Source organism: Charadrius vociferus, unplaced genomic scaffold, assembly GCF_000708025.1.
Source record: "Charadrius vociferus isolate BGI_N301 unplaced genomic scaffold, ASM70802v2 scaffold305, whole genome shotgun sequence".
NCBI lineage: Eukaryota > Metazoa > Chordata > Aves > Charadriiformes > Charadriidae > Charadrius > Charadrius vociferus.
The window spans coordinates 888520-904629 of record NW_009648473.1 but is presented as its reverse complement, the minus strand read 5'-3'; the positions used below and the strand labels follow the sequence as shown (position 1 = coordinate 904629).

General features: G+C 35.8%; 1 protein-coding gene across 1 annotated transcript in view; it reads right to left on the bottom strand.

Moving 5' to 3' along the window:
* The window catches only part of HIATL1 (hippocampus abundant transcript-like 1), a 20422-nt gene extending 10877 nt beyond the window's left edge, over positions 1-9545 (bottom strand). Inside the window, exons 1-5 of the mRNA XM_009885667.1 lie at positions 9456-9545; positions 5975-6037; positions 3598-3725; positions 2599-2713; positions 543-761 (exon numbers count right to left, since the gene is read on the bottom strand). Of these exons, the coding sequence (XP_009883969.1) occupies positions 543-761; positions 2599-2713; positions 3598-3725; positions 5975-6037; positions 9456-9464 (534 nt within the window). The 5' untranslated portion in view covers positions 9465-9545. The remainder of the gene's footprint in view (positions 1-542; positions 762-2598; positions 2714-3597; positions 3726-5974; positions 6038-9455) is intronic.
* Between the last annotated feature and the right edge of the window lie 6565 nt (positions 9546-16110).

Genomic DNA, 16110 nt, shown 5'->3' with positions numbered 1-16110 from the left:
AGCTGAGTAACTGTGAATAAGTGAACAAGTTACTGGAAAGACTGCATGATACATTTCAACACTTCTATATATGCCTGTAGAAAAATCAGGCTTCATAGATCCATTCTATATTAAAAAGAAATCACATATAACCAAAAGAAGAATTCAACAGTGGGGAGAGATATTGCCAACCTAAAGTACAAAGCATAAAATGAATCTGGAAAAGTCTTATAACATCAGGTCTGTAGCAGTGTAAGAATTCAGCATTTCTCTTACAATAAAACAGATTAAGTTAGAAAAGCAAAGCATTTGCCCTTTGGATTTCACACCAAACATCATTTCCAATTCAAGAATCATTTAATCCACAAAGTTTGGTTTGGTTTTCATGTTTAAATGTAGCTAGATTTTTTCAATGCAAGAGCAGAGAACAGAGATTATGGTATACTGAACAGTCAAGCTACCAATAAGATTAAAGATTTCTCAAGGTTACAAAATGCAACTAATTATTATTATTATTATTATTCATCAATTATTTATTAATTACTTATTGAATTGTATCTTACTGCAAAAGGATCTGCTTGTTCCCATGATATAGAAGCTCCCCATGAAGTAGGCCTCATTTTTTCTGGCAGAGATTCTGGTACAGCTAGCAGGATGAAGCAGATGTCCACAACAGCCACCAATGTGGCCACCAGTACGACAAGGTTATCTCCATAGCTGGCAGAAAGGTACGCTCCAATGGCAGGACTAGTAACCAAACTTGCTGCAAAGGTGGCAGATACCTATGCACAAGAACAGTTTACAAACTTGTCGAAGTGGTTATTCTGCCATTACAAAAAAATGAAGTAGCTTGCTTAACACCACCACCCCTCTCAGAAGTGTGGTTTCAAAACAAAACACCAGTCAAAATTTAAGCTAGAAACAAAGAAAATAATTATGACACTAAATATGGGTCCAAATAAAGTTTCTCCAACGTCCTCCACAGCCCGCCATATGAGACAGGACTTGCAGTCAAAGAGAAAGTTTGGCTCAAAGGGAAAGCGCTCTTACTTTTAAATAGAATTTCACAGTTTTTGTTTCCCAATTATGAATTTGATGAGATTTCACTGAAAGAGTTGCCGGCACATTTAAATGTCTGCCTAAGTGAACCTGAGCCACAGCACTCTGGGTAAAACATAGAGTAATATATAATGCCTTTGTTAACAGTTTGCATTTTAAACACCTATCTACCACTGAATAGCACGGCAAACTAGGAGATCATTAGCTATGACAACAACTTCAGCATCTACTGTATTGCTTCATACTATGTTGTAGTGACATGCAGCTACTATTAGATCACTCACTGTATTCATATACAGTGGAACATGACAAAAAAAATCAAGTGCTGTAGCTAAATGTCACTATAAAAATCATCAGAAAATAATAGAATAAAGCTAGTTTGTTTGGGTTTTTTTAATTACTACTCTTTTCCAGACCCCAAAATAAAAACACTTTGCATAACTATTTCATAGAATAAGAACACAGGCTAGAAATATAGCTTTATACCAAGCTAGAAAAAAATCCTAAGGAAAAGGTATAACAACAAATCAATTTTATAAAGAGATCCAGACCTAATTAAAACAACTGCACTTTTGTCTATCACTTTATAGACTTTTAGATCAAGCTGTTTCTGTTAACAAAAAACTGTTTGAAGGCAGGCAAATAGATGCTTTAAATATACTTATCGCCCTCTTTACAGGCAGGAGGAATAAAGTGGGAATTCCAAAAATTTTAAACCTGTTTTGTGCTCTGCTACAATACACACAAGTTTGGTTCAAGATAATTAAGTCCTTTATTTTCTCAACTGTTAAATCAATATCTGATGAATCAATATGTCTCTAAGGCTAAAAATAAAAGGAAATCTTAAGACCTGTAAGTACAGTACAGTCAGCCAAGAATCAAGTCCATGAATCTATCTATCCATCTATCTGTATAGTGAAAACAGAGGCACAGAGGATGAAGGGATAAATGATATTCAAAGGCTAAGGGCATCTACCAGTGGGCCTCCAAAACCTAAAGCAATACAGATATTCATGAAAGCAGGAATTATATTATTACTGGAAAGGCTGGTTTGTACTAACAGAACTATTATCCTCATCTCCTGCTAATTAATAAAGGTCATGACTGAGTTACTAAAAATAATGTATTATGCATTTTCACCCTTCTGCCTGTTCTGACTATGGAAAAAGCCATTCTATATTAAAAAGAAATAATGTAAACTAAAAGTGCAATTTACAGGTGGAAAGATATTGCCAGATCAAGTATTAAATAACTTGCATTGCATTTAACAATGTTTCTTGTTCTGCCTGCAAACCTTAAAACATGTTTTGTTACACATGCACTCTATGCAGGTAAAGTTGTCAAATTCTTATTTTGTTCTTATATGTACAGAGCAGTCTGTACAGCAGTAAAAACTCTGAATTAGATTTCCTAAACTCTAATGCAGTGCCTTGATGCATGGTTCATTCTTTTCTCTATCAACCTCAGTACATTAATAAGGAAACAATCTGTGCATCAAAACACAAGTTCAATACGAAGGTCATAATCTGATCTTTTTTTTCCAAGTTTAGTGTCTCTTACCAGTCCATAGGCTGTAATTCTTTCATGTTCTTGTGTTACATCAGCTACATAGGCAAATATTACAGAAAACGTAACAGAAAAGATTCCAGATACCGAAATCATAGCGAAGTACCACCTAATGATTTAAAAGCAACAATTAGAAAGTTTAAGCTAAGACCCCCTGCTTTTCTCTTACTAATCAAGCAAGTTTGTATTTAATCTATGAGAAGTGTTCCTCAAGAACTAAGATAGAGTGACTGTGTAGCCTCACTTAAATATTGGAAAACAGCATTTTAATTTTTTATATTCTACTGTTTACTTTACATCAGCCTAAAGGAGTGGCCCCTTCAGGAAATGGCACCTATACATTTTCACACTCTCAAAGCTGAAGCAAGTTCAAGTTATGGAAAAGGAATTTTCTTAGAACTCAGTTTCTCAAACAGCTAAGGAATAAACTATCATATATAAAATGCTTTGGAAGCTGAACTTTGAATGCATTCAGCGTACACAAAGTTCTTTTGTAAGCCTGCTAAGTTTCACCGTGAATGTAAATGAAACTGAAAGCAAGTCAATTCCACTCAGTTAAGACTTCAAAGTTGTTTAATCAAAGAGTTAAAAGATCTCGCTTGCAGTAATTACACTTTTCTGTGGTCAACAATTTCTAAGGTTCATGTAGCTTTAAAAATATGTTGATTTTTTTTTTTTTTTACTGTCAGCCCTCAGGAGAAAAAAGATTAACAGCTGAGCTGAAAACTGTGATAGACAGGGCTATCAAACCATTTCAATTACTGTTATACTTGTGTGAATACAGTAACTAAAATCACATTCCGTATTTTCTGCTTTTAAGATACACAGTTTTAACACCTTTTAAACAGAAAAGCTCCAGAATAATGCAATTGCATCTCGAAAGGAAAGTGACTCTCTCTTGTCTTATTGTGCTGCTTCTACTTCCCCAAACTACTCCTCTGATTCGATTTCTGCTGTACTGATAAGCTCACTACTGCAGTCTGTACCACTTACCATGGACTTATCCTCATTAACGGAATCGGGGCACAGGTGAAGAAAACTGTAAGAAGAAGAAAAGATTTTCTTCCCCATGCATCTGATAGGGCACCTATTAGTGGAGCACTGAGAAAGGACAAAAAACCCTGTGACAGAAGGAAAACAATTAATATGTCTATATTGACATTTCCAAGTTTAACCACAAGATAAAAAAAAGGACTAAAATTGTGATTTGATTTGAAATTAAATAAAAATCAAAGATAACTGAAATTGTACACAATTTCTTCTACACTCTACTTTTCTGTGACTCTGACATTTTATGTTTCAAATCTATTAAACCTGAGTGCATTCAAAAAAAGAGGCATGCATTTTTTCAATATAGAAGTACCACAGACTGCAAAGCTTCTTAAAAATCCCAAAAATCTACAGTGTAGTTTCACAAAGAATATCTTCTTAGCCTCTATCACAAGACTTAGTGCTAGATCCCAAAACCAAATTCCCCTCCAATTTGAAATATCTTAAGGGAGAGTTTTGAATTAACTGAAATAATTGAACTGAGTTAACTGTTCTCTGAAACAAATTAAACAGAACACATTGCTTTATACTACATATTTGTCATGTACAGGACGTTCGTACATTGCAAGAACTATGAGGACCATTTGAGCAAGCTTGACACCTTGAGACAGTGGAACACCATAATGATATTCCAGTTGCAAAAGTCAGACTTACAGGTACAGTTGTCATGGAAAACACTGACTAAGGATCAAATACTAGATTTTTCAGCGTTTCATAAAGCCCTAGATCTAGGCCTCAAATCTGTTCTGTATTACACAGAATTAAAATAAGCAAAGCCTTTCACAGGTTTAACTGCAAAACCTCCAGAACAGATGCATCATCCTCCTAATTAGTATATTGTTCTCTCAGCAATCCAACTCTGCCATAAATCCAAACATTAGTAAATACATGGTTCTGTAAGCACCTCAATACACTAGAGGTCTCCTCCAGCTAATTTAACTAACCTCTGCTATTCAAATATACTTAGTTTCAAGTTGCACAGATAATATGCACAGATAATACTGTACTAAATCACTATTCTGCCAAATCCCAGTAAACAACTCTGATTCCAATGATTTCAGGAAGTAAATTGAGAGCAAAACCTATAAAGCCAGGCCACCAGATACTAGGAAAGTTAGACGCCTTGACTGAAATTAATATTTTTGCTCCTTAGAGTCAGATTTCAGTAGAATACAAACTAATGTGTTCTGCTGTCACCCAAAACACTTTTGATGTTTCATGTACAGCGTTTTAAAGAAAATACTGGACAGTTAAGTGCAAGCTCACTGTGGTCTATGCTCCCCTGTTTATTACACCTGTTAGAGCAATACATACATTTAGGCCATGATATTAATTCACTTTTCTACAGAGCCGCTCTGTAGAAAATATATGGGGAACTCTCCATTCACTACTTTTAAGTGATACTCATACCGCACTGTGAACAAACGAACTTGAAAGAAAACACCAGAAGGAACATGACCTTTGTTTTTCTAAGAGAACAATGCAAAGTTAACTTCCTCTTTCAGTTTGAGACAATCCACCATGAAAGATATCAAAACAGCAAGTCCATCATAAAGATGTCATGTTCTTACAGCTAAAAACAACACTTTGGATTTGTTACAGAATACAACGCTAAACAATTTCTGGGTGCTATAAATTAGATTAGTCATAAGTTACTGAGAGGCTTCAAAGCACTTAGTGTAACACAGTTAGCAAAGAAGAGACTTTCAAGTTTTAGTTATGCTAGAGAAATTTTGCAAGCTTTTTTTTTGTGGCAACAACCCAGCATAACCACTGTGTGACTGCAGTGGTATAAATAAGCTATAAGCTGCCCTGAACATCTTGACCATCACAAACAGAATGCTCAAAAACTGGTAAAAAAAAGACTAGGAAAAAAAATAAAACACCCTACTGAAAATTAGCTTTTGTACCATGTCTTGGACAAAATCAGTGTTTTAAGTGCTTCATTTTTTATCTCAATGGTATCATCATGGCTGCATTAATCTGCTTTTGATATAAATCATCTAACAACAGGAAGCAGACATTAAAAACCTAGCTCCATTCTCAGAAGGATCCTTATCAAGATTACAATAGCTACAACTTGTACCTATTCAAATGAGAGTAATTTAAACTTCTGAGAAATATTCCACTTGTTTCGAGGTGCTACCATTCAGCAGTAAATCCTGAACTAAACCCAAGAATACAACCATTACAATGAAAAAATGGTTTAAGAATTAACTACATTCTCAGGATTTTGGATGTTTTGATGGAGAACGAAGGACAGACAAATTACAATACAGGAACACACGAAATATTTATTCAGGGTTTTAAAAATTCTTACCTTAACACCTTGAATAAGACCATTCATTAAAAATGTATGATGGGAAAATGTTTCATGTAAGACCTGATGGAGGAAAAAAGCATTATTTGAATCAGGAGAGACAGGAGAAAGTGGATTCAAAGTTTAAATTTGATTTGTAAAACAGGATAGCTCTACTGGGACATGTTTAAGAAGTGTCTTATCCCAGAATTATACTCTTATTTCTCTTCATTAGAAAATATTGACAAGGTTTAATATCAATTTATTGGCATAACTCCCTCTGTTGGCACAGACCACACTGTACTGCAGAGATAGTTTGGTTTGGGGTAGTTGGCTCAGAAAGGGCATCAATGTAAGGAAAAAGCATCTCCATGTGGTACAAACCACAGAATTTTTAAGGTAGATAATTCCCTTCAAAAGGTTGGCTCAATCATTGTTATTAATTGAGAGTGAAACTGAGATTCAGCTAATTTACTGTCAAGAAAAAAAAAAAAAAGACACTATGTCCACACTGCCCAAAAACGGACTGAGAAAACTGTTTCTGAACAAATTGCACATATTCAGTCATACCATTAGAAACACTTCTGATGAACAAGCAGATGCTTATAAATACCAGGAAGTTATGAGTGTTTCATGTATCCTTTAAGTACAGCTATGAATTCATTTAAGGTGCTTTACCAGCAGTCTTAATTCAAGGGCAAGCATGTTAATCTATACTAAACAGATTTACCATAAATATGCAGGAGAGTTAAAAGGCCTCACAGGTGCTACTGTGTCAATTAAAAAAGCTATTGCAATGATCAAAGTGTATATGCACACACACTTCAAATTCATTTGCTCTTTCTATCTATTGATAAGTGCTAACAACTACAAAAAATATTTATATGTATTTGAGAAAGCCACTAGCCTGAAAAAACACAATACTTCAGTGTCACTGCAAAATATCAGCATCATTTTTCACAGAATCGCAATCATTTGAGATGCTCAATTTATAGGTTTCATAAAGATGGTTCTTCCCAGGTTAACTACTGGTCAGATAATTCTGCTTATTTACACCCCTTTTTCCTTCCGGTCTCATCTTCTGTTTAAATATTTAAAACAATTTTGCACCTGTTTGGCCACTGATCTCATGAGAAGAATGAAGAAAAAAAAGGTCAGGGTTCAAATTAGAGATCTAGAAAGCAGATGTCTTCCAAGTCAAAAAAAAAAAGGAAGCATGAAGCTCACAGAGTCAAATCTAATTATCTTTCTGTAAAGTTTTGTCCAGTATTTTTCATGGGGCGCAACCACTGCTGATGTTGGTTCAAGCTTGTGAAATTAATTTCTATTATTCTATCAACAAGAAAAGTGCAAGTTGACAAACTGGTAGAAGGAACTGCCTTACTTAAGTTCTATCAATAGAAATATTTACATATTCACAAAAAGATTATATTGAAGACAATATGCCATTAAGTGACTAATATTGCTCATGGTGATTTATTAATATTGGCTTACAAGTACATAAACAAAAGTAATGAGTATAAGCTTTGGGTAGTCTGTGAGCAAAATAAGCCTTTGTGTGCTTTATAAACACATTAAATCTTTTCTCCTCTAAGTATCATGCCATGTAACAAACACTACAGCTTTGCTGACAAATGTCAAAAGGATTGAAAAAGTAATCTAAAAAATGAACTTTAAATAATGTCAGCTATCATAGAATACAATTTATTTTGATAATACATAGCACAACATTTTAATCTGACTGAACGTTGACAATGACCTGGAGAATGACCACATAACCAACAAAAAAACTGAGTTACCATAAGCTGTGATTAACAGGCCATTTCCATTTCTGCCTCTCCTATCGAACAAACCTGCCTGAACAAAAGTGGGCAGCTGGCAGTTCAAAGGCTGAACCTTGCTGATCAGAAAACTCTAAATGACTAGTACGAGTACCGCTGATCAGTGGGCCAAGATAAATTATGACAAGATAGAAGGGTGGAAAGTATCGAAACAGATTTGAAATTATTTAAAACAAACAGCAGTCTTTCAGTTTGTGGAAAGCTGTTTACAAATAAAGATGACTGCCCTCAAGTACACAGAATAAAGTAATTTACACCTGTGTAAGGCAAGTTACACCATTATATGTAACTCAGTGCTTTTAATTAAGTTTTCAATCCTATACAACAGCCTTGTAAGTATTGAAGACCACATAAGAGAGGAACACAACACTCAAAATACAATATATTCAAGACAGTGACTGTACTGAATCCACAAACTTCAGTCAAAATAAGAATTTCACTTTACATTAGAAGTGTTTCATAACACTGCTATTAGACACAGTGCAATGATAAATACTAATTTCAAGAATTAACATTTCAGCTGCAAGTGACTAACAGTACAAATTCATATGGAACTATTTCAACTGGAGGACAACACTGAAGAACCCAAATAACATACAGCTTTTATTAAAGTGGGTTTTTTGAAGACTGCTTAAGAATTACTATTTGCACATTTTCCCATTAGATGACAAGTGTCAAGCTAGTGCAACTTGAAGTTGAGCATTTTGGTTACGAAAAAAAGGCAAGAAAAAAAAAAAAACAAGAAACCAGAAAGACCACCCAGTAAGTTTCCCCATAACTTGACAGCAGCAAAACAGCATGACAGCATAGTAATTTAGTGAGACATCTACTTTATGGAAATTTGTTACTTGTTTATATGGACTCGTTTATCATTAAGCTATGTTAAAAAGATCAGTGATTGTCTTTGGGAAGGTTAGACCTTTCAAGAGTTATGTAGAGGATTTATTTGGAGTTTGGGGATGGAAAACAATTAACTCCAAGGTGTTTCAATCCCACAAGACCTTGCTCATCATGTATTCGAAGTGCTCTCAGATATTATCTGATTAAAAACTGGACTAACAGACTTCTGACGACTTCTCTCACGCAGGCCTGATTCCAATGAATAAGACCCATGTCTTCAGATGAAAGGCTTCACATCCTATTACCAAACACTCAAATTATCTATTCACCTGGAAAATAACTGCATTCCAGAAGGGATTAAATACTTATCCATTTCTTAGATGAAAGCCTTTATATTTTACTTCAAGTTACATGCTAGCAAAACAGCCAGCCCACAATAGTGTACAAAGTTTACTATGAGATATATAGTTTATTCAATTGTTATGACTGAAAGATGAATTGAACTACACAGTCTCATAAAAAGCCAGCATTTCCAGAGAGACTTTCACTAATACACTAAAATGATGTTACTCTAAAAGGCAAATAAAGGTTAGGAAGTACAGCATTTTGCTAATTTACTTTTCACTATCTTTTAGTCTTAGAGCAGTCCAGATCTCACTTGTAGTATACAACTATGGCACAGTGTTGAATGTTAAGATTCCTGGAATTCAGTTAATGAGGTAAGCAGGAAGTGTAAAACAAATTAAAACCCCAATCCCTAAGAATTAGCAAATTAATTTGTGTTATTCCTGTCAAGACAACAGCTGATGAGTGATACTTACTGTTAGCATTGGAGTTGTCAAGAGCCCCCAGGCAAAGAATTCTAGAAATATGACCACCACCGCATGGTATACACTTGGCCGACCAACACCTTGTTGCTAAGAGAGAAAAAACAGACACAGTGGTTGTACACATCCGTTCATTACATGTGCAAAGATCTCCTACAAACATATTTTGAGCACAACTAGCTTTCAGGATGAGCTACTACCAAACCCTTGGGAACAATATGAAGCCAAACAAGGGTGGAGAAGAGTTATTACAAAACAACTAAAAATCTCGAGGGAACTTGAGAAAGTTTGTTCCCTCAAACTTTTGCTGACTGAAAGAACCCATTCCTAACATTGCCACGTACTGTTGTCACCTCCATTGTGCCTTTAGGCTTCCTCCCCCTTGAGGACTATTCACAGTCCTTCCACAGCAGTGCAACAAACAGTGTAGCTCTCCCTTCCACCTTCACAAGTGACAACAAAACAGATCTGCTTTATGAAGATCATATCACCCTTACAACAAAACTGTGACAACGTACATAATCAGAAGAGCACCATTTTTTTTATTTGAAACTGCCAAAGTATGAGAAAAGAAGGCGCAGCTTATGCCATCTGTGCAACTGCTTTCTATTCACTGCTGACCGACTGATTTCATGCTTGTGTGTGCCCATATATTAGAGATTCAGGAGCTATTCTACCTGTCAACAAGTAATCACAGGAAGAATTTGCAACTATGGAAGTGCTCATGATGGTGTGAAACCGCTGCCATTCAAGACCCAAGGACTGGATCCCAGTCAAGAGATCAGGAATCTCTTTATTTAGACAAGCCAGGCAGAACCCTTGGGTAAAGTAGATTTAACCAGAACTGCTGCTTACCTTCATTTCTAGGTGCCCAGTGTCATAGTAACTGTTACAAAGTTTTTGCGTTCTAAAATTACTCAATGTTGTTTTGCAGTGTTTCTAGCCAATCCAAAGCCATTACGCTCCCACAGGATAAGCAGTTCTTAGAAAGGACAGTACAGCACTCTCATCTGGTATTCCCATACATACTTGAGGTTTACCCAAAATATAAAAGGACACTTCTCTTGCACAGTGCGCAATTTAACAAGGCAGGATTCAGCTGAACAGACATCATCTAGTGACAAGTTATCAACCAGATTGTGTGATTTCAGCAGGTTGAGAGTAAGAACATGAAACTCAGGGTCTCCCACTGAACACAAAAAGAGTCAAGGCAGTCTACGATGAAGGTAGAGCAGGGACACATTTGGTGTTTCTGCCATTCAGTACCTCTCATCTAGATTGGTAAGAATTATAGGTTTAGAAACACTTATATTACCAGATTCATTTAAACTAACAGACTACAGCAAAGATTTCTAAAGAAATCCCTATTGCCTGGACAGTCTAAGTGTCCAGATCGCTAATAATTTTTAAATCCATCAGAGCTTATGAAAACCTTTAGCAGCAAACTGGAAGTAACTCAGACAGCATTTTTTCTAGTTAATAAGATTCAAATTATTTTCTACATTGCAGCTTGCTTCAAAGCTTGAGGATTTGAAGAAAACAGCTCTCTTTCTCCTGGGAAATAATATGATAATATCATAGATCAAAGATTATCTCTTGGAGGCTGATAACTTTCAAGCATTATTAACATTTCTCCATAGGTTACCATGGAATTTTTAATCTCAAAATAACAAAGACTGCAAAGATTATGGGGAGAAAAAAAAAAAACTTCCTCACATAAGAAGTCTGCAAGTACTTCTACATGATGTAATAGGATAACAATTTTAGGAGTACTTTTGTCACCGAGATGCATGTCAGCCAGACCAGCGCTTAACACAGATAACACTGAAGTCTGAAGATCCCTTCCACAGCAATTTTCTCTGGAAAAGACAAATTTTACAGTAGAGAGTAGGTAAGGGACTCCCTGATGTTTCTCATACCTCTACTTTACTTCCCCCTCTCCTCCATATCACTAAGCATGATGTCGGAGCATAAATCTCTGGTTTGCATTCAGCAAATAGTTCTAAAGCCACTAAAAATGAAGTTTTGGAGTGTTTGGGGTTTTTTTAATAATGTTTTTATTACTTTCAAATTTGATCTGAGATTTACATGGTTTACCAGAAAGATGATGTACAGACATACTCAAAAAGACATGCATGGGTTTTTTTCCTCATAAGTCACTTAAAAATTTCTGTGAAAGAAAAGTGTTTTCACTGTACTGAGCCTAAATAAAGATTTCCCAGAGGTTAAAATGGTCTGCAAATAATTTTTGGGAGTATCGTTCAGCCTACAGATAGTTGCACTAAGCTCCTAAAAAACCAAAAATCTCTATAGCCTTTTGGGTTCAAGACGTAACCTGGAACAGTAGCATTTAAATCCTGAAAGGAATATGCACCTGTCAAAATGAAGTCAAGCATTCCACATCAGATATACTAATAGCTACTGATCTATGAGCCACACGGGCTGTAGTTGATGATTTTCAGTTTTCTTTACAAAGCCCTAAATGTCTAGATTAATTCGAAAACACCTGTGCAGCACCTGGGCTGTATCAGGAATTTAAAATCACGCAAACTGATATTGTCAAATAGACCAATGCAGATAGTTACTTCTGGATGACCGTCATTTCTGTAGGTACTAAAAACTCTTATCACAAAAGCTCTCAATTTTTAATCAAGCATCAAGTTATTTTCAATAAAAGAAAATAGCTTATGATTGATCATGTACACAGCCTGCACCACTGGTAAAAAAAAGCATCAAAAACTCTTTACCCATTTTGACATCAAAGAGCTTTCTAAAAACACTTCACACTTGTTTTTAAGATGAAGCTACTGCAGAAGTAATGGGTGTCGCTGATTTCTATACTGAGAAAATACTTTGCAACAGAACACATTGCATGCAATCTACATAAAGAATGAACTTGAGACATACATGCAAAAAATGGTTATAAACTTGAAGCACAAAGTGCTTTAGGCTTCTTGAACTAGACAATATGGGGACAACCTAATGAATTCCTTATGGTTAAAAAGATTTTAAAAGAATTTCAGAAATAGCGCAGATACGGTCAACATACAAGTTGCTTTCATCATCCCCCACCCTCAAACTTTACAGTGTTAAAGTTAAAAATTAAGCGCCCTCAGGAAAGTCTTAAAATCTGTTACAGGCTTATTTTCTGTCCACACAGATCTTCGTACAACAGCCCAGTGTGCGGGCTGAGAAACTGTATTAACATTATGATTGCTTTCAAATACAGCTGCTGGTCAAGCTATTATACTTGCACAATCAATGATGAGCAAAGCATTACATAATCTCAAATGTTCAACAGTAAAAGTTTAAGACCGCCATTACAAAATCTAAGGCCCTAGAAGTTCTAACAAATTATCTACTATTTCTCCAATTTTACACTTCTGCTCCTTATATGCTTCTTTTCCCTCATACACAATTCTAAAAAACATTTTCAATTCTGCCTTAATTGGAGGCAGAATAAACCCAAAAGTTAATTTGAAGACAACAGGAGAACTACTGGAATGCAATACAAACTTTTTTTTTTTTTTAAAGCAGAACACAGCTGTTGAACATTAATAAACCCATGAGAAGATGTCACGATCATAAACCCAGCTGGTGAAGAATTGCTCAAAGAAAAGGGGGAAAAATTGCAATATAGTATCAGTAAGAATACTGTGCCTTAGACATTCTGAAGGAGAGCTAGTAGAATTCACCCTAAAATATGCCACAGAAATATGCAATTTTATAGCGAGTTTCAGATCTTCAGAGTTAGGCTAGAATTGACAGCATTCACTTATTCACATAACTTTTAGGTAAGTATCTGTTAATTCAAATCCATAATTTAACAATTAAAATTGTCTCAATGGCTGCAAAAACACCTTAACATCCAATTTCAAACATGCTTAACTGTTTGTTTCTCTTAAGCAATGTGCTTATTTCAGAACAAAACCACCTCTCCCTGTTCAAATCCTGAAGTCGTCCTTTTCAAAATTTTCGCTTTTTGATGAGGGCCATATAGTCCCACTAGACAGATTAAGAAAAAGACTTAATTGGATAAATACACCATACATTTTTGCACCCATGAGGGTGTAGCAGAGCCCACTGACCCCAGAACCGGGCATCCTCTGTCCTCGAAGAGTGCCAATACCCAACCGGAAAAGCTTTAGGCAACCTGCTCAGGCCTTACAGCTGATCCTGCCCTGAGAAGGAGGAGATCTCCCTGAACTAACTTTCCAGTAATCCTGTTATCTCCCAGGCAGATAACCAAACTCAGGTTAAACTTCTGAATAGACAATCACAGTAACTTGTCTTTCTCCTCCCACACCCTCCTCCAGGAAATTCTTTCCCACCATGCAACAGGGTCTCTTAAGAGACCCTGCTAGTTGATTGTTCTACATCCAGTACAGAGATGAGTCTGCAAACAGCACTCACTGTCCTTCTATTAGTACGTGAACCAACATTCAAGTGCATTAGTATGAAGAGTCTTCTTACCTTCTTTTTAAAAAAGCATCTACAGAAACATTCTCCCCCTACAAAAATTAACTGCTAAATGTACAGTTTTTCACAACACCTGCAGTGCAGTCCACTATGTCAACTCTCATGTTTTCAAGAAAACAAAGAACTGAACTAACAGAATCAGTAAAACATTTTGAGAAACGTGCTTTCATGTATGAATCATTCAGACCTTGAAGTTCATACCAAAGTATAAAACGCACTCCCTTTCCACATTTATCTTCACTGCTATTTTCTTAGCGTCCCTCCAAAATTCAACCATTTCAAATGCAAACTTTTCCTGCTATGCTTCACTACATCACTATTTAATAATTTGAACTTATTCTAGCACAAATGTTATGCTACCAATCCATCTCACTACTTTATGGATGCTCTTTCCTCCACATGTATTAACCAGATAGCTCTCTCTAGGCAAATTGCATGTTTACTTCTTTCTAGTGCCTATTGTCTTTACTTTTCAATCAGAAATATTTAGGAACCACCTCAACTCCAACTTTTCCCCACAAATGCTCCATTTGTTGGAACTGGCAAGAATTCACTCAAGTATAAAAAGCACCCTGAAGACCTTAGCTGCCTTTGTCACATGAAGCAATCACCAAGTGATTATGTGTACAAATCCCAGCCTAAGACATGTAACTTGCAGGCAGTGCAAAAATACACCAAACACAAGTGAAAGTACTTTCCAATCCCGCACAGCCTTTAGCATTTTAGATGTGCCCTGTGAGCTGGAACATAAATCATACCTAAATTCAGTTTATACATTGTTCAAACTTGTAGTTCAGTTCCAAAAGAAATACCTTAAGCAGATCTGTATCTGAACAGCAAGACCATGATGCAGTCTCTCAGAAAAAAACTATGCTAAATCATATTCCACAGGTCTAGAGTATCAGAACCACAGCTCGTTCAAAATGGAAAAGCCTGTGCAGATTTTGTAAAGAGAAATTGTGCCTTAAAGAATTCCTGGAGTTCTCAAAAGAACACATATGGATAGGGGAGATCATGTTAATAAGCCTTCTAAAAATTCAAGTAAACATACTCAAAGACCCTCATCATAGGCTCTTAAAACAAGAAGAAAAGGGTGCCGACTCTTCACAGGAATTAAAAAGTAAAAAAAAAAAAAAATATAAAAAGAAAAGAAACAGGATAAATTTTTTAAAAAATAAACCTGTTTTCACATCAAAGTTGCCAGATGAGTCTCAGTGCTCTGTCCTAGAGCCTATGTAGTTCAACACATTTATAACTGATCTGTAAAAAGGGTGAAAGCAAAGTGACAAAGTTCACTGATGACAAAACAGAATAGAAAAGTAAAAGTTAGAGAGCAATGCTAACTAACATCAGAAGTTGATGGAATCAGTAAAACAAATTAAATGATGAAAATTAATGTAGACAAATTTAACCAACATAATAATGAAAAAACAACTTTGATTACACATACAGGATGACTACTACTTAGGAATGTGATCCTGGAGAAAACAGTTCCACAAAAGACATCAGTTTAGCACACAGCGGTGGTTTACAAAAGTCTATTCAAAGATACATCCTGTGAGAAAAAGATTATCATTATATTACTGCATAAACATGTGATGTGCCTGTCTTGCTAACCCTCTGCTTTTGGTGTTCTAGCCATCTTTATTAGATCTATGTAAAGATTGTCCCTCTTATCCCATGATTGCTTGTTTTGTTCTGAAGCTTTAAGTCATACACATTGTTGAATAGTCTATTTTACAGAAGCACAAGTGAAAGAAGCCCAAAGAAGGATAGAAACCATTGCCAAACATATGGAGGAATGCTGAAGTAGGTTCCTCCAAGCTGCAGTCAAAACATCTGCAAAAAGACACAACTGGGATTTATTGAACTGGGAGTGACATGAAGGGTGTGAGGAGAAAACAATTGTCACTGCCGCCTTATACTAAAATATGAGACAGCAAGTTTAAATTGCACGGCACTTCACACAATTTACTCTTAGGGTCTAAAATGTCTTGCCACATCGTTTTTTCTGCTGGGAACACACTCCCGTGTAAGTTTAGACTGGACAACCTTATAAAACAGGAATCTTCTGACAAGAGTAAAACATGAAAACACCATTTCTGGTTCAGTCTTTGAGGCACACTGAGAAATTCCTCTAAAAAGCACAGACTGCTTAGTCAATTCACAT